Genomic DNA, 17,693 nt, shown 5'->3' with positions numbered 1-17,693 from the left:
CTGTTCTGTGAAGGGAGTAGTACACAGTATTGTACGAGATCTTCAGTTTCTTGGCAATTTCTCGCATGGAATAGCCTTCATTTCTCAGAACAAGAATAGACTGACGAGTTTCAGAAGAAAGTCTTTGTTTCTGGTCATTTTGAGCCTGTAATCGAAACCCCAAATGCTGATGCTCCAGATACACTACCGTTCTTTAGACTAGTTGAGTATGTAAATGTGGTATTTCAGTTTTTATGTTTAATACATTTGCAAAAAAAATGTGAACCTGTTTTTGCTTTGTTATTATGGGGTATTGTGTGTAGATTGATGAGGATTTTTAGAATAAGGCTGTAACGTAATAAAAAAAAAGTTGAGGGGTCTGAATACTTTCCAAATGCACCGTATGTCCAAATACTTATGACTTCTTCAAATGGGGGGACTAGATACATACAATGCTTTTATTTCTAAACGGTAAAACAGATACGTATGAAAATACCCTCAAATAAAAGGTGACATTCTGTACTGTCGCCTCATGTGAAACATTTGATCACCAATCCAAAATGCTGGAGTGTAAAGCCACATTTGAAAACATTGCTTCACTGTCCAAATACATACGGAGTTGAGTGTATGTACATTACATGAACAAACTCAAACCAGTACGGCATGACATCTTAATCCTAACACTGTTTGATGGTCTCCTCATTCGAGGGTAAACAAACACAGCATTCAAACGAACACAGGTGCCATTCCACAGCCAGGTCTAAGATTATTGATTTCAGGCAGGGGGGTGAATGAATATGTATGAACTTTCCAATTTGTAAGTCGCTCTGGATAAGAGCGTCTGCTAAATGACTTAAATGTAAATGTAAATGGGTGTGAGGAAATAATGTGATGTGCCTCTGGCAGTGTGCTATATAGTACCACAAGGTTTGTTTACTAAGCAATAAAGATGGCAACTGACAACTTTGACTAGACTTGTTAAGTGCCGACTAAGTCCATGTCTGATTCCATTCCAGCGCTGTGCTCTATCTGAACGATGACTTTGACGGTGGGGAGCTCTTCTTCACAGACAGGGATGCCAAGACTGTCACAGTAAGTCACTTGACATGATAACTCAAGTAGAACACTTTACACTGGYTGGTCTTCACATGACCTTTGACCTATGCCCCACCGTGACTCGGTCATCACTATCTGGCCATTGCTAGAAGGGATGGAAGCACAGCTTTCTAACATATGCAATTCTAACCTTAACCCGTTCAGTAACCGTACACCTAATATTATCCCTAAYGCTAAATTAAGAACAAATAGTTTGTGTTGTGTGTACTTCTCAGTAAGTTCTGACAATATTGCCTCTTCTATCCATTCTAGCATGGCCCTTATAGAGGCTACCCCTTCTGACGCTCTCTCTTTTCCCCTCTCTCTCTCTCTCTCTCTCTCTTCCTCTCTTTTTCTCTCTCTCTCTCTCTTTTCCTCTGTCTCTGTCTGTAGGCCCGGGTGAAGCCCACCTGTGGTCGACTGGTGGGGTTCTCCTCCGGTCCTGTCAACCCCCATGGTGTGACCGCTGTGACCGCTGGCCGCAGATGTGCACTGGCCCTCTGGTTCAAGCCAAAGAGAAGCAGCACAGGGATATGGTGAGAACTGTTTATGGATTGGTTGCTCTTTAAAAGCCTGGCCCGATCAGATATGTTTGGCAATGACAATGACCATAGGAGTTGGCAAGACAGCACAACACAGATCGGGGACCAGGCTAACGCTATAAGTTAAAAAGTGTTACTGTTGCCCCTAACCACTTTTTTAAATAAATATATTGTATTAATGGTTAGGTAGGCATATCTTCCACTGCAAATCTACCATTCAGTGTTTTACTTGCTATATTGTATTTACTTCGCCACCATGGCCTTTTTTTTATAGACTTATTTTTCTACTGTATTATTGACTGTATGTTTGTTTTCACTCCATGTGTAACTCTGTGTTGTTGTATGTGTCGAACTGCTTTGCTTATCTTGGCCAGGTCGCAATTGTAAATGAGAACTTGTTCTCAACTTGCCTACCTGGTTAAATAAAGGTGAAATAAATAATAACTAGCAACAATACTGTACATAGCAACAAGATCAGCTGCAGACAAACAAACAGAACATACATGCAAATGTAATGGTTGTTGCTTTTTCATTTTCCCCATCTAGCGCTGACATCTCAGCTATTTTCCCTATGCTAATTCACTTTTTGTTTAGATATCGCTTTTGAAGAATAAGTCTACGTCCGTCAGGGTTGGCAGTCAAATAACATAGGCACTTCGATTTGACCGTTGGTCGGTTTATTAATAATCTATAWTGTTAAGGTTGAACTTGAGGAAAGTTCTGGCACAATTTTCCCTGGATTTGAAAGGAGCACTTCTGTTTCTTACCCAGCTAGCCTGGATTTTGTCTGATCACGGCCGTGGCGTGAACACTTCACCTCACATTACTGTACCTTCTGTGCCTCATGCAGGAGAGGGAGGAGGCCGAGGCCCTGTGGGCTGTGGATGGACAGAGTGTGACGAAAGGAGGAGAAGTAAGAGAGGAGGGAAGAGAGGGCACCGCTTCCCCTGCTCGGAGTGGTAGAAGCGGAAGCCAGTCGTCGAGGAGTAGAGGGAGGGGCAGGGTGACGGGGGGAAAGGACGAGCTGTGATGAGCTGCTGTGATGGATTTAAAGACTGAACCACCCACGCTGAACAACGGGGTAGTCCTGTTCACCTCCCCGTCCTACTTGGTGGACCGTCCYGGTCCAGCCACCAGTCCCCTTTCCCAAAAGACCATGAACTCTTCTCTATTTTTACACCAGGCTTTTCAATCCCTACCCACGCTCCTTCGCTCTCTCTACCTCTTTTCCTCTCTCTCTGTCTGTGAGACCATTTGTGAAAGAAGGTATTTTTGTCTATCTTTCTCGCTCGCTCTCTCACTCCCTCACGCTTTCTCTTTGAGACTGTGTTGCTTGCTTGTGTGGCCTTTCCACCCTCTCCATTGACAATCAGTTCATTTGTGTTACAGTGTATGCCTTAGTTTCTGCTATGTAATAATTGTTACATACCTGCTGGAGAAAAGTAAAAGAAATTGAATAAAAGGTATTCCAAATGGTGGAGAGAGTGGCAAGAGTGGGAATGAAAAAGCCRTACCTGAGGTGCTTCCGAAGTGGAAAAATCTCTCATACACAACCCTGTAAAAGGTTAAAAGATCAACTCCAAACCTCCTGCATTATCAACTGTTTAACCCTTACACTTATACCCGTTTACRGGTTGAACATGGCAGATTTAGAACGTAGAGGCTGTACGGTAAAATGCTATCCGCGACGTCAGAGGTCTGGCTTTGCGCTTCACAGCGCTGTATGGGTTTTGACTGACCGCCGTTTTGGATTTGAGCACCGCGCACGACAAGAAGTTGCCCCCATCCCTCCTGGTAATTGGGCCACCTTCGCAAATGTTTTGTTGAATGAGTGAGCGAAACGCTGTAAATTACGATGGCTCAATGTATTTTGAAAGATGAGACGTTGAGGATTATATTAAATACAGCTCTGACGTCATACAAGCAAGCCAAATACCCATAGGGACCAAACGTGCACTTCACATTTCCAAATCATAAAACTCATGTCATATAGTGTCAACGTTTATGATCACTATGTTTGATGTACAGTTACAAGATGACATGGCATCATACCCTGGGTTGTTCTGAACAGAATAAGTTTACGTTTGTTTACTGTTAAGAAAATGTGCCGCGGCACACGCACCTGAATGCACTCGTGACTCCTTTCTATGCGCACCAAAATGACGATCTGTTTCTCTGAATTGCCTTGTGAAAGCCTAACACTGTAAGATCGTACAAAACTGGTTGGCAATAGAACACGCTTTCAAATCATGCTCGCCTGACCCAGATTGAGATTTATTGTTGGATTGCGTAAAAACAACACCAGTAATTGTGTGATGGCAGCGATGCAGGGTTGCGTTCCAAACTAAACAACCACAAGTGTGCTTGCTCTAGTTTCTCAACTGCACAGCTCGGAGAGCATTTTCCAGGAATATMTTTTCATAATACTGAATGTATCTAGATTCTTTTCTGATTTCGTTATCAGTCTTGTGTCAATTTAACTGTTGCGTACTCACTCACCTTTGGTCCAATAATTTCCCCATTATCTACAAACTTTTCCCTTTCAATTGCTACCATGGTTATGCATATGGTTTTCATATTTATTCTGGAAGAAACATTTCAATTTAGCCCTATCCATATAGGCCAATTCCCACRAGTGTAAAGGGTTAAAACATCAACTGCATGTGACTAGAGAGAGAGACTGAGGGAGAAGTGGGGGGTTGAGATAATGGGGATAGGTGTGGATTCGTMGAGTCCATTAAGTGATTACCTCAGTGCCAGGCTGCCCTTTAACTGTGTGGAGATTAAGACCATGAAACCAAGAGAGGGTTAATGTTTGAATGTCAGAGATGGAGGAGAGGTAGAGGAGGGGAAGGGAGGAGAGAGGTAGACAGATAAGAAGAAAGAGTTATCACACCTGCTCAGGGATTAGACCCGGCAGTTCAGAAACACTGACATAGAAAGGGAAAGACAGAGAGGGAGGGGGAGATAGACCACGCCCTGCAATGCATTAAAAACTGATGCTTAGGGGGAAAGAGAGGGAGARACAGAAAGAGACAGAGAGAGAGGTATGCAGAAGGGGGGAAAGATGGAAAGAGAGATTACCGTTAATCCCTCATAAATGAGTGCATTTGTTTATGAAGTTTAGGAAATCTCTCCCATTTAGAATATGGAATCATAATCCAACTAGAAATCATTTAATAATTCACATCCAGTCGGACACACTCACATCTTCTCTCCCATTAAAACACTCCCCAATTTATATCTCCCACCCTTCTCCCCCTCCTCGCATTACTGAGTCACGGTCAGTCAAGCACTGTTTACCACCCATATTAACTYTCTCACCCCCCCTCCCCCCGTGTGATAATCCGCGGGTGCTGCAGAATTGGGTCGACTGGCCTGTTAATGGACTCCTGGTTTTAACCGCTTCCCTCCCTTAGGCTACCCTCTCCAGCTGCTGTTTCCCTTAAAGGCCCAGTTAATCTGTGTTTGAGCAGGCGTACATCTATACCATGCATCTCAAGCACCCCACTTGTCTAGCGTCAAATTATGTGTCTATACGTGGCTATGTGAACACAAGTGATGTACTGTATATCGGCTGTACTTAATCTGGTGAATATCACACGATTAGTAATAAACCCCCCCCCCCCCCAATTTTTTTAAATAAAATATAATTTAAAAGGAGTCATGGGTCAGATAGTAAACACATCACCACCATATCCTTTAAATGCGTAAAGGAACACAGCATTTAAATGCGTAAAGGAACACATCATTTAAATGCGTAAAGGAACACATAATTTGAATGTGTTGAGTCATTTCCTTTATAGTTTGATGTGATCCACAGATATATTACTGTTCTATTTCTATGGTGTTTCCTCTAATTGACTAAGGATACACATCCATATTATATACAGTATATACACTTAAGTGTACAAAACATTAGGAACACCTCTTTCCATGACATAGGCTGACCAGGTGAATCCGGGTGAAAGTTATGATCCCTTTTCGATGTCAATCGTTAAATGCACTTCAATCAGTGTAGAGGCAGGGGAGGAGACAGGATAAAGAAGGATTTTTAAGCCTTGATCCTTGAGACATGGATTGTGTGTGTGCCATTCAGAGGGTGAATGGGCAAGACAAAATATTTAAATGCCTTTGAACGGGGTAAGGTAGTAGGTGCCAGGCGCACCGGTTTGTGTGAAGAACTGCAACGGTGCTGGGTTTTTCCACGCTCAACACTTTCCGGTGTGTATCAAAATGGTCCACCAGGAGGACATCCAGCCAACTTGACAMAACTGCGGGAAGCATTGTAGTCAACATGGGCCAGCATCCTTGTGGAACGCTTTCGACACCTTGTAGTGTCCATGCCCYGACCAATTGAGGCTTTTCCTTTCTCCGTGCAACTCAATATTAAGAAGGTGTTCTTAATGTTTTGTACACTCAGTGTATATACATGTCCATATCCATATATCCTTTTCAGTTTGTCCTACTAAGATTTAAGCAGACATTAGCTACTGTAAGGCCGGTTTAAATGTACGCTTTTTGATACTGTATAGTGTCAAGTCAAGTCGAGTGATCCTGTCATATCAATGTTGGTTAGTGCCGTCACACTATAGAAGCACATAGGTCAAAGGTGACAAATAAAGACAGGCAGATACAAGTATCACAACAATTGACCGAGACAGGRTAGTTTAGTATTAGGTAGGCTTTCACTTCAGTGTCTTCCCAGGTTGTTTGTCGATTGCTGATTCCTCTGGCTGTGTAATGTGACATTTAATCCCATCCCCCCCTTCCCTTTGTTTAAGACTGGGACAGTGGGGGGCTGCTAATGGCTGTACTATTAGTATTATGCTGTATAGCATCACAGAGCAACAGAAGGCTCAGTGCTCTTTCCTGGCTGTCACATCCCAACTGCAGCCAAAAGCTGCTCTGCTCTGCAGGCTCAATGCTGACGCGTGTAACTTAGCTGAATGTGCGAGACCAATAGAGACGACCACACAAAGCTTAACAGATTATAATTCTCGGCCCCCACGCTGGTTCGCTCACATTCCCCGCCATACCTCTTGCTYCCCCACTCTCTTTCTATATCCCTCTCTGTCTGTCTCCTGAATCCAGCGTCAGCGCTGTCAGAAAAAGGGGAGCGTCTCTTCGCTCAACGAGTCCTGTTGCTATTTGACCAYGCGAGAGAGGGTGGAAGTACTGGGTTAATACTAACTATCAAAAAACGGGTCAACTAACTATCCACTAACCTATGATTATTTTACCATTACCTTAATGCTAACCAAACCCAAACAATCTTAGGCTACTGAGTCAGCAGTGTTAAGATAAGTTCAGAAAGTCAAAGGGCAATGTGGTGAAACTTCTCTCCCTTTTTCACTCTGCCTGTCTCGCTTACTCGCTGTGTTTGTTTCCTCTCTCTCTCTCTCTCTCTCTCTCACACCCCCTGGACACTCTTTCTGTCTCGCTCCTTTTTTACTGTGTCTCACTTTTAGCACGTTGCCTTTTTGATGCATATTGTGCAGTATAATGTAGCTCATCGAGACAATGAAAAGTGACACATATAAAAGTGCCGTAAATACAGCATTATGGACCACATCTATGAACCATGGTACGAGCCCGTGAAAGAGAACGTCCTTCTCAGAGGACAATAAAATCTATTCTATTCTTACACATTTGCTACAAAGCCACATGGGTATCTTCATCAGGTCATAGTCAGGCAGGTTGAGGTGCTGGCCTTAGAGGTTCATTCATGCAGTAACCTCTCTCCCCTGGTGGCCTGAGATGTGTGTGCGTGAGTTAACAACGTCGCCACTGTCCCCTCGTCTGGTCCCCATCTCTCTGTCTCTGTCTGTGCTGCTGGCTTTTCTTATATTATACTTTTCTCAAGTTTACAAAACACTGGAGCTCCCTGCCAGTCACAGGCTTTCACACCACACCATAAAAAGCCATGTCCAGGAGTGCATTTTTTACTGAATTTTTTATTAATGCAGGACCGGTTCCTGTCTTTTGACCCCATGACACGTTTGCCCACCTTGTTTGGTGTGCTTTGCTCGCCTCTCTCTCTCACTCCCTTTCTCTCTCGCAATGTCTCCCACTCTCTCTCTCTGTTCCTCCGTCTCTCTCTCTCTGTTTCTCTTTCTCTCTTCCTCTCACTCTCTCTGTCTCTCCCTCCCCCTCTCTCTTTGTCTTTSTCTTTCTCTGTCTCCCTCTCTCACCCCCCCACCCTCTCTCTCTCTGTCCATCGYTGGATTTATCCCCTCATCCCTGATCTCTCTTCATCCGCTCCAATCCTCATCTGTTCCTCACAGGAGAGAGAGTGTGTGAGAGAGAGAGATAGAGAGAGAGAGAGAGCAAGAGGGTGGAATATCCATTCTGTGTGGGACAGGAAAACTGAATAAAAAACTGAAAGTCTAGTAACAGAAGAGGGGTAAACATATGACAACCAAACGGAGGGACCCTGAAAAGTGAGAATAGGTTAAGAAACCCACTGGAGAACTTCCTTATTTGGTGAGTRGGCAGCCATATAATTTTATTTTACACCTCAATTGTTGTTTTTGTTTGTTTGTAGTTTTTGATTGGATATGTGAATAGATGTGTAAGTGAAAACCTCTGGTCACAGTAGTGCTGTATGGAGCTCTTGGTTGAAACAGATTTGTACATTTTTGTCATCTAGCAAACACTCTTATCCAGAGCGACTTACAGGAGCAATTTGGGTTAAGTGCCTTGCTCAAGGGCACATCAACATATTTTTTACCTATTTGGCTCGGGGATTAAAACCTGTGACCTTTCGGTTACTGGACCAATTTTAACCTTTTACTGCAGTGGGCTAAATCAGGGTCACCCAGAGTGATTCTTGGTAGTCTTAAACAACTCTACTTTGAATCAAAAGTACACATCTCACACACATGGTTTAAAAAAATAAGACATCTGCACCATGTCAGATATAGAGTTGAAATGTATTACATTTARAGTTTGCATYCCAATATTACACTTTATATACATCACAGAAGACTGAAACGTAGCAGCACTGTTTGACATAGAAACACAGGATTGTCATCAGGTTTTTTAACATAATCTTTATTAATGATGAAATGATGAAAAATATTAATAACATTCCACCCACGCTTTTGGTAATTGACTGTAGGGCTACCCGCTAGGCTACCAGCTGCCTGCTGCCGCCAGATTAGTTTGKGGAGTGTAGAGGTACTTTTAGTTCTGAATTGAGTGTGTCCTGATTTTCTCATATAATCAAAGTGAGTGGGTCTGTGGGATAAGTATCAATTTCATTTGATAGCACTATGACGAGGGTGCCGTTTAATGGCGACAAAGAACAAACAGTTAATCAATACTGTAAAATCGATGAATTTTCTCTCTACAACATGGTAGGGAATTTAATTTAAGAAGTATGGAAGCATGGTCAATTCCTTTGAGATTACATGGAAAAAGAACATTAACTTGGATTGGATATATTTATTGAATGTTTTACATTTTATCATAACAAGGATTTGCATATGATGTATATATTATAATGCATGTAATATTACTATTGCACTACTAATGCGTTACTCTGCTTACAGATAGTCTTAAAGGAAAACATTCATTGTATCTTCTAAGTGGATTTTCCCATTGACAGACCGTTTACACATGCAGCTCAAATTCTCATATTTTTYCCACTAATTGGTCTTGACCAATCACATCAGACCTTTCACCTCAAATCTTTTTCAGAGCTGATGTGATTGGGCAAAAGACCAATCAGTGGGAAAACAAMATCCGAATTGGGCTAACGCAGTCCATTTGAATGATCACATCATTTGTTTAAGTGTTTTTTTTAAGAGCATTTTACAGTGTTTCCTCTGATACATCCATTTTGGAATACATTTGATTCTCTGCCAGTGGTATCACTAGTGTTGTGGGTGTCCAGCTGGCATAGGTGCTGAAACTTGGTACTTTGTGTTAGACCCTTTCATAGCACGGAAATACAGTTCAAGGCGTTTYCGTTCAAATCAAAACTAAAGTGTCTTGCTACAAATTGGAAACAGTTCTTCAGTCCCATTCTCAGAAAGGCCTGTTTTAGTGCTAAATTCTCACTAAGGGATGGCCACCGGTTACCGTTAACGTTTTTCAATCTGCCTAATAGTATGTGACACAATACTAATGGCGTGTCAATAGTGAAAAGGTGAAACATTTACAGCGAGAAAACAAGATCTGACTTACACATTCCTACAATCACTAGCTCAAGTCCATTGCCCAYTTAATACAGAAATCACCTATCTCACCCTATCCTGGATTTTAACAACCCCCTTCTCTCCCTTCTCCCTCCCTCTTATCCACCACCACCAGTTTGCCCCTCCCTCTCTCATCTCTCCATCACGCCCCTCTCTCTCTCTCCACCTCTTATCCAGATGCAAAGAGCAGTCAGTAATCGGATGAGAGCAGATTTGAATCAAAAGGCTTCCTTTAAAATCTCAGCCACTAGGATTTAAACTCACTCTCTCCTGCGTCGCCTCTACACCCCCCCCCCNCTCTCTCCACCTCTTATCCAGATGCAAAGAGCAGTCAGTAATCGGATGAGAGCAGATTTGAATCAAAAGGCTTCCTTTAAAATCTCAGCCACTAGGATTTAAACTCACTCTCTACTGCATCGCCTCTACACACAGCCCCACCCCCTTCTCTCTCTCTCCCTCTCTCCCTCTCTCCGTGTTAATGCACTCCACTCTGCGACAAACTCTAGCAGGAATTTAATCGCATGCAACAATGGCAGGCCAGGGTCTCAGGGACAGGATGGCAAAAGGGCAATAGCACAGTTGAAACACATTTTCTTTTTTCTTTTTTTTAAACGGTCCCGTTTTATTGGGTTAGTACTATTTATAAATGTCATTTTCTCAGGGAACCAAATATATGGCCTAAATCAGATGAAGGCTAGATAAGGTGACCATTGTGGATACTACTCCCTTTAGGTGAGGGAGCAGGACACCTATGAGCGCAGCTAACTTCAGATGGATGCAATCGCCTTAGGGTTAATTGTTTTAGGCATTTCTATATTTAGACGTACGATTTACAGTGTTTTCATACACGCATGTACCCTTCAGTACTAGACAGATAGGAACAGCAAGGAACAACAGAAAGTGAATATCTTTCTCTCTCTCTGAGTCACTGCCTCTTCTCTCTCCCTCTACCTTTCTCCTCAAACAAATGAGAGGCAAATTAATTTGGTAATGAGATTTGACAGAGACACTTTAGACAAATAGAGAGAGAGAGAGATTGCAGCAAAGAAACACGACCAAAGCCAGGGATATAGGCTATTCTTCTCCTGGTAGTTTTCAAGGTAAGATAGAGTACGATCCGAATAATTCAATCTGTCACAAATATTGTGAAAATATGTTATTAGATGTGCGGATGTTACATGATATGKTATGTTATGTGATTATCATGTTTAGAGTGTTTTAAAGTAAGGGTTATCTTCTGATTTCATAGAAAATAGTCTGATACCATTGCCAGTTTAAAAGTTCCTTATTTGATAATGTGACAGAGATACTTGAGAGAGTTRATTCCTACTGTTTGTCTTTACTGTATAGTAGGCCTAAACTTAGAATATTTTGGTCTGTGAAAAAACTATTCAGTCCTCATTGATTCAGTCGACATTACTAATTGCATCGTTAGAGCGCTGTGATGTAATATCACTGGAATCACAAAAACATAAGTGCTTTCCGGGCTGACGTAAGATTGGAAAGCTTTCCAAGTCTATGGCACTAAAGTATATTGAGATAGAAAAGGGCAGAGTAAATACTGTGTTCGCTTAGCTAGTATAAGCACGAGGAGAGATATCAAACAAGAAAAGTGTTAGCATTAAGATGACACACCATACAGGTTTGAGTTTACAATCAGGGTGGGAAAGTGTGTTCATGTATATGCAGTATGTGTCATATTAATTAGTTCATGTAGTTGCACGCTTGTATGTGTGTGTGTGTGTGTGTGTGTGTGTGTGTGTGTGTGCCTGTGTTTGTGAGGGTTTGCAAAGTAGTTGAGGGAGGTTTGAATTGCAAAACAGTAGCTAAACAACAAAGAAAAKAAAGGGTAGACCTTGATCCAAAAAGCTGGTAACATGCATAAATATATCAGGTGTTGCTGTATACAGGTAAAAGACATTGACATTACAGTGAGAAGAATGGATAATTAACTGATAAAATACAATTTTCCATTTTCCTCTCTTCCCCAGGATTACGTCTGCTCACCTGATTTCACTTCCTGTCTCCATCGGTGACAACGCCTACCAACCGTTGCCATGGGCGAAATGGAGGAGCTGCGAAAGGAGGCGGACAACCTCAAAGATCAGATCACTGTCAGTTATCAATCAATAATTAAGATCACATTATTGGTCAATTGCACACAACATCCAACCAAATTTTGACTTCCGCTTTTAAGTCAACCCTCCCAAAGACACACATACAGTACACACACATACAGTACACACACATAGAGTACACACACATACAGTAAATATACAGGTTTTGGAGAGTTGCGGGCGCTGCCACACTGGGCACCCGAGGAGCTGTTGTTGTGGGGGACTAAGTGCCTTGCTCAAGAGCACCACGGCAGGCAATAGCATTTAGGATTTGATACCAGCAACCTTCTATTTGCCAGCTCACTTCCCGCCCATTTTTCCCCGTCAGACCCAGGATTCGAACTGGCAGCCCTCCGGATGCTGAGTCTCCTTTCTAACCGCTAGGCAATAATCAATCACTAGTGTGAATATAACACCTGTCTGTGTTCCTTGGATCTCATATGCTAGTACTTTATTAAACTATTTGCATTTTACCATGATCATCAACCATAAACTGAACAAGAATCATCATCCTATAGACCACCAAAGGCCACGTATAGACCACCAAAACCCAAATTAGAACTGGGCAAAAGAGATTTTACCTCAGGGCAGTGAAGTCCTGGAACTTCTTGACAAAAAGTTTTAAAAACTTGCTAAATAGTTGTTTGAAGAGATTCATTCATAAAATGTATTGAATGACTAGAGTGGGTCTATGAAGTTCTAGTAATATGTTATGTTGTATTTAAATTCATATGTGGAAATGAGGTATGCGGGTAGGGGGAAGGGCTGGGGGGTGTTACTCGTAATATGTCTAGGTAATAGGAATGTGAAACTTTGTGTTTTTGTGCTTTAATTTCAGCTTTTGTTGTTTTTCTAATTTCTACATGTTTTTTTTACATTTCTTAAGAACTCTTGGAAACCTATCCCTTGGGCTAAAAGAGATCATAATACAATAATATAACATCCTAACTGTTCTGATTCTCTGGACCGTAAGGTGTATAGGAGTTCATAACACCACAGTYATAGTCATAACTATGACAACCGTTATGACCATACATCCCCACCCCTGTCCGCTCTGTTCGTCCAAAGGCAGGAGGAGAAGGTGTAAACAGCAGTTTCGTAAAATGCAATACRTTTTCTTCTGAGACCAGGTTGCAGCAGCAGCAGCACACTTGAAAATGACAATAGTTATGACAGTGGTTTTAGCCATATTTAAGTGGACCATAGTTATTATAACCATAAYTTGACCATACACAACCATCCCTCTACAGGAGGCCCGAAAGGTAGTGCAGGACACCACCCTGCAGGAGGCGGTTGCTGGGACGACGCTGGTGGGGCGTGTCCAGCTGAAGACCAGGAAGACGCTGAGGGGTCACCTGGCCAAGATCTATGCCATGCACTGGGGCACTGACACCAAGTAAACACACATACACCATACACACGAGCACACACACACATACAAACAGGCACACATATGTACACACAGGTATGCATACACACACAAACTGGACCACTAGCTCAAAGTAGACAATGACCCTTCACAGACTTCTAGCCTGCACTCTTTTCCTGMGGATTGCTTGTCGAGTTGTTCAAGTATTCATTTAAGTATTCATTCAATCGTTCAATAATTTATGTTAGCTCTATCATTAGTCATTATAGCAATATATATATATTCATCTGTTCATCCGTTCATTCAAACAGATTGCTGTGACAAATACTGCCATAGTTTAAAACAGGCGTCACGTGGTGCTCTGCGTTTATTGGTTAATTGGATTGGTGTGGCAATCCCATCCCTTGTTTTAATTGGATGAATTAGTGGAACCAGGAAACACTTAACTGACTGTATGGCAACACTTTAAACCAACATTACCCCTGAATCAATTAATTATTGCTGACACTATAACTTGAATGTGCACTAACCAACCTTTTACCCTTCATTTTGTCCTCTCTCCTTCTTACCTCTCCCTATATTCTCATTTCATCTTATCTCTTCTCTTTCTCAGTTGTAGCAAGTTAGTAAGCTTATTAGCCTTTCCTGRGTTTACAATACTTGGGGTGTCCTACATTTAGTGGGTCTAAAAGATAGCTTTTACTAACTGAACCAGTGCTGGGCTAAGAGGTTCTGTTACAATGCCTCTCTCCGTCTTAACACAATACAATCCAATACAACTTTATTGTCCCTCAAAGGGGAACTAATTTGGCAACTGTGAACACTGAACGGACAACATATTCACACATACTCCTCCATAGTKGCTAGACATAACTACATAGTACACTTTATCATCATTATCATCACCAGCATCATCRTCCCCATCATCATTTGTGCTGGAAACACCTGGCAATAGGAAAAAGTGCAGTAGCATTAGTCAATTACCATGTCATGGCTTTTTAGATCAGTCRTRKTAAAGACRKRYTGCCATTGGKACAAAAKAGTCTCTGTATCTATTATCGATCTGTCTGTCTATTTATCTWKAGCTGCTGCAGGTCCTTGGATCTTTTACTGTACGCTGTCTCTCTCTTTGTCTGTTTCTATCGCTCTACTCCTGTCTTGTTCTCTCTACCAGGTTGTGTGTCAGTGCCTCTCAAGATGGAAAGCTGATAGTGTGGGACACCTTGACCACCAACAAGGTATGGCGGACTGCGTCTGGGTTTACAGTCTGGGGAGTTTTGGTCATGGGACAGTGTTTTTGCTTGAATACGGCATGTAATGACGATATACTGTAATATCAACAATATACTGTAATATCAAGTGCTCATATAAGTGCTCACATGAGCGTTCACACACATACACACTGGTCCACGTGAGGAATCAGTGTCCTTCTCCGCTCAGGTGAACGCCATCCCTCTGAAGTCCTCGTGGGTGATGACGTGTGCCTACGCGCCCTCAGGGAACATGGTGGCGTGTGGCGGTCTCGACAACATGTGCTCCATCTACAACCTCAAGGGCAAGGACGGCAACGTCAAGGTTATGCGTGAGCTGGCCGCACACACAGGTACCACACTCGACACTTACCCCGCTATTTGCACTCAGTAAGACAGCATTACTGGCAACACGTTTAACGATGAGTCATTTCGATCAAACTCAACCTAAGAACATACTTGGTAGTATTTATATAGTCTATCCAATACAGCAATCTCTCATGCTTGTGTTGTGTCTATCTGATGGTGTTCTCTCTTATTGCCCAGGTTACCTGTCCTGCTGTCGTTTCCTTAGCGACAGTGAGATCATCACCAGCTCTGGCGACTGCACCTGGTAAGATCATAGAGATGGGAGTCTATGAGTCTTGTGTGCAATAAGGGGTTACAATGACTGACCAGAGATCAGTCCAATCTGTTAATGCTACCGTATCATTCTAATTCTATGGCTTATACTGTACCCTTCATTTGATCGGCATAGTCTTATCTATTACTTTTCTGCAATGKTGTCCTAAACATTGTCCTAAACATTGTCCTAAACATTGGGGCGGCAGGTAGCCTAGTGGTTAGAGCGTTGGGCCAGTAACCAAAAAGGTTGCTAGATCGAATCCCCGAGTTGACAAGGTAAAAATCTGTCGTTCTGCCCCTAACAAGGCAGTTAACCCACTCTTCCTAGGCCGTCATTGTAAATAAGAATTTGTTCTTAACGGACTTGCCTGGTTAAATTATATATATATATATATTTTTTAAATTCTCCCTTCTTTCGCAACCCTCTCTTCTTTGGCCATGTCCCTGCTGTCTTCTTTGCCCACCTCTATATCCATCCTCTCCTCCTATTCCATCCAAACTTTATAGTATTCTATGGGACATTGAGACAGGGACAGAGAAGACCATCTTCGCGGGCCACTTGGGTGACTGCATGTCCCTGGCCGTGTCCCCCGACTTCAAGATGTTCATCTCGGGGGCGTGTGACTTCACAGCCAAACTGTGGGACATCAGGGAAGCCACCTGCAGACAGACGTTCAGTGGCCACGAGAGTGACATCAACGCCATCGGGGTGAGAAACCCCAGCATTTCTTAGTTTATTGATAGTTTAGTATTCTGATAGTCAGATGCATTGCACCCAGCAGTTCACGTGGAGAAAGACTTCAAGTTTTTACAAATTTAAGGAACTTAATTTTATCTTAAAAAATGAATTTGATGCAACTGTTTGCTCAAACAGTTGATTTGTTTAATGAGGTGAACAAAAGCCTACGCCCGCTCTGTAGCTCTCCAGACCACCAGAGAGACCACTGCTCTGACCACGTCCTCTCCACTCTGTCCAGTTCTTCCCCAATGGTAATGCGGTTATAACGGGCTCAGACGATGCCACCTGTAAGCTGTACGACCTGAGGGCAGACCAGGAGCTCATCACCTACCAGGACTCGGGCATCATGTGTGGGGTGACCTCCCTCGCCCCGTCCCTCTCCGGCCGACTTCTACTGGCCGGATACGATGACTTCAACGTCAACATCTGGGACATGCTTAAAGCCGAGAGAGTGGGTGAGTACGGAGGGAGAAAGAATGGGAGATAGAGTGTGGGTGAGTATGCAGGGTTGGGGAGAGAAAGATGGTGACTGGAGGGGCTGGAGGCAGAAAGAGAGGGAGACAGTGTGGGTAAGTAGAGGGGATGGTGAGAAGAGAAAGGAGGATGTGAGTGGGACGAAGGGAGAATTAGAGGGAGAGAGAATGTGGATGCAATGTAGGCAAACAATATTTGCATCCATTCTATACTGATGTAATTCTCTTCATGGCTCAGGAGTGCTGGCTGGTCATGACAACAGGGTGAGCTGCATCGGAGTATCCTCGGACGGAATGGCATGCTGCACAGGATCCTGGGACAGCTTCCTGAAGATATGGAACTGAGTCAGTCCTCTAGTCTAGAGAACAGACAGAGCGAAAGACTAAGGAGAGGGGAATAGAGGAAGAATATCATGGAAACCTGGTAGATTGAAGAGGGGGATGGGGGGAGACTAGGAAGCCACGGGTGAAAGGTTATTTATTTGTATTGTGCCAAGTCTTATTCGATTTGAGAGAAGGATTATGATGAGAAAGAAGTAGGAAGAGACGAGACTAACTCAAGTTTAGAGTTGGGCGGGTGAGGGGACTTTTGTAGAAAAACATGATCGTTGTATCAATGAATGACTGATTTGTCAAGGTTCAAAACTGAATTCTAGCGTTATAGGRTATGCAGGAAAATATTCATATGTCATAAGAGCAGTTGCCAAATGGAAACGGTAGAGACTTGGATGAAATAACAAAATAAATGACCACTGATAGACTGTAGGTTTACAATAACTAGGTTGTTACATGCTTTTATATTYGAGGCGAGTTAAAATGTTTGTCAGAGGATGAATATGTAAGCATTAAATTTGTTTCAAGCGGATGTTTGGGTGTTGGTTAGAATTCCCTTGTTAGTTCCGGTTTTTCTATTTTTATGGTCACATTTGAATAAATAGTTTAGCTTGCAGAGTTCTACATTAGTGTGTGTCTGAAAGTTTACGTATGTACGTGTTTAATAGGATATGTTAACCATGAGTTGGGGTCCAATCTTTTGGCCTACTTCCCAATGGCTAGTCACAAAAAGGCATAAGTGCTCTCAGTAAAACTGTTGGCTGGACAGATGGGATGATATAATAGATCTTATGGTTCACTGACAACAAAAAAAGGCAGCTGTACAAAACCACAATATTTCACATTTGTCAGAGTACTGGAGGAGTTTAAACCTTGCCTGGTTGTGTAGATCTAAGTGACAGTAACGGCTACACACGTGGTTGGTTTTACCACTGTTGTGCAAGCGAAACATAACAGCAACTCTGTAC

At 42.6% G+C, this 17,693-nt stretch overlaps 2 protein-coding genes across 3 annotated transcripts in view; both read left to right on the top strand.

The window, feature by feature from the left end:
- Nucleotides 1-3,094, top strand: part of LOC111965230 (prolyl 3-hydroxylase 3) — a 24,570-nt gene extending 21,476 nt beyond the window's left edge. Inside the window, 4 exon segments of the mRNA XM_023989289.3 lie at nucleotides 996-1,071; nucleotides 1,468-1,581; nucleotides 1,584-1,610; nucleotides 2,467-3,094. Coding sequence (XP_023845057.1) covers nucleotides 996-1,071; nucleotides 1,468-1,581; nucleotides 1,584-1,610; nucleotides 2,467-2,646 — 397 coding nt within the window. The 3' untranslated portion in view covers nucleotides 2,647-3,094.
- Nucleotides 3,095-7,850: 4,756 nt separating this feature from the next.
- On the top strand, nucleotides 7,851-17,349 carry LOC111965241 (guanine nucleotide-binding protein G(I)/G(S)/G(T) subunit beta-3). Of its 2 annotated transcripts, none has more exons than XM_023989308.2 (9): nucleotides 7,851-8,102; nucleotides 11,812-11,934; nucleotides 13,188-13,333; nucleotides 14,481-14,544; nucleotides 14,747-14,909; nucleotides 15,103-15,169; nucleotides 15,688-15,889; nucleotides 16,158-16,374; nucleotides 16,631-17,349. In XM_023989308.2, exons 2-9 carry the CDS (start codon nucleotides 11,878-11,880, stop codon nucleotides 16,735-16,737), a joined length of 1,023 nt encoding a protein of 340 aa, XP_023845076.1. In that variant the 5' UTR covers nucleotides 7,851-8,102; nucleotides 11,812-11,877; the 3' UTR covers nucleotides 16,738-17,349. The 2 variants fall into 2 exon arrangements, with proteins under 2 accessions (XP_023845076.1, XP_070300159.1); XM_070444058.1 differs by lacking the exon at nucleotides 7,851-8,102 and adding an exon at nucleotides 10,820-10,920.
- The last annotated feature ends 344 nt before the right edge of the window (nucleotides 17,350-17,693 follow it).

Source organism: Salvelinus sp. IW2-2015, linkage group LG6.1 (assembly GCF_002910315.2).
Source record: "Salvelinus sp. IW2-2015 linkage group LG6.1, ASM291031v2, whole genome shotgun sequence".
Lineage (NCBI taxonomy): Eukaryota > Metazoa > Chordata > Actinopteri > Salmoniformes > Salmonidae > Salvelinus > Salvelinus sp. IW2-2015.
This window is presented reverse-complemented; position numbering and strand designations above follow the sequence as displayed.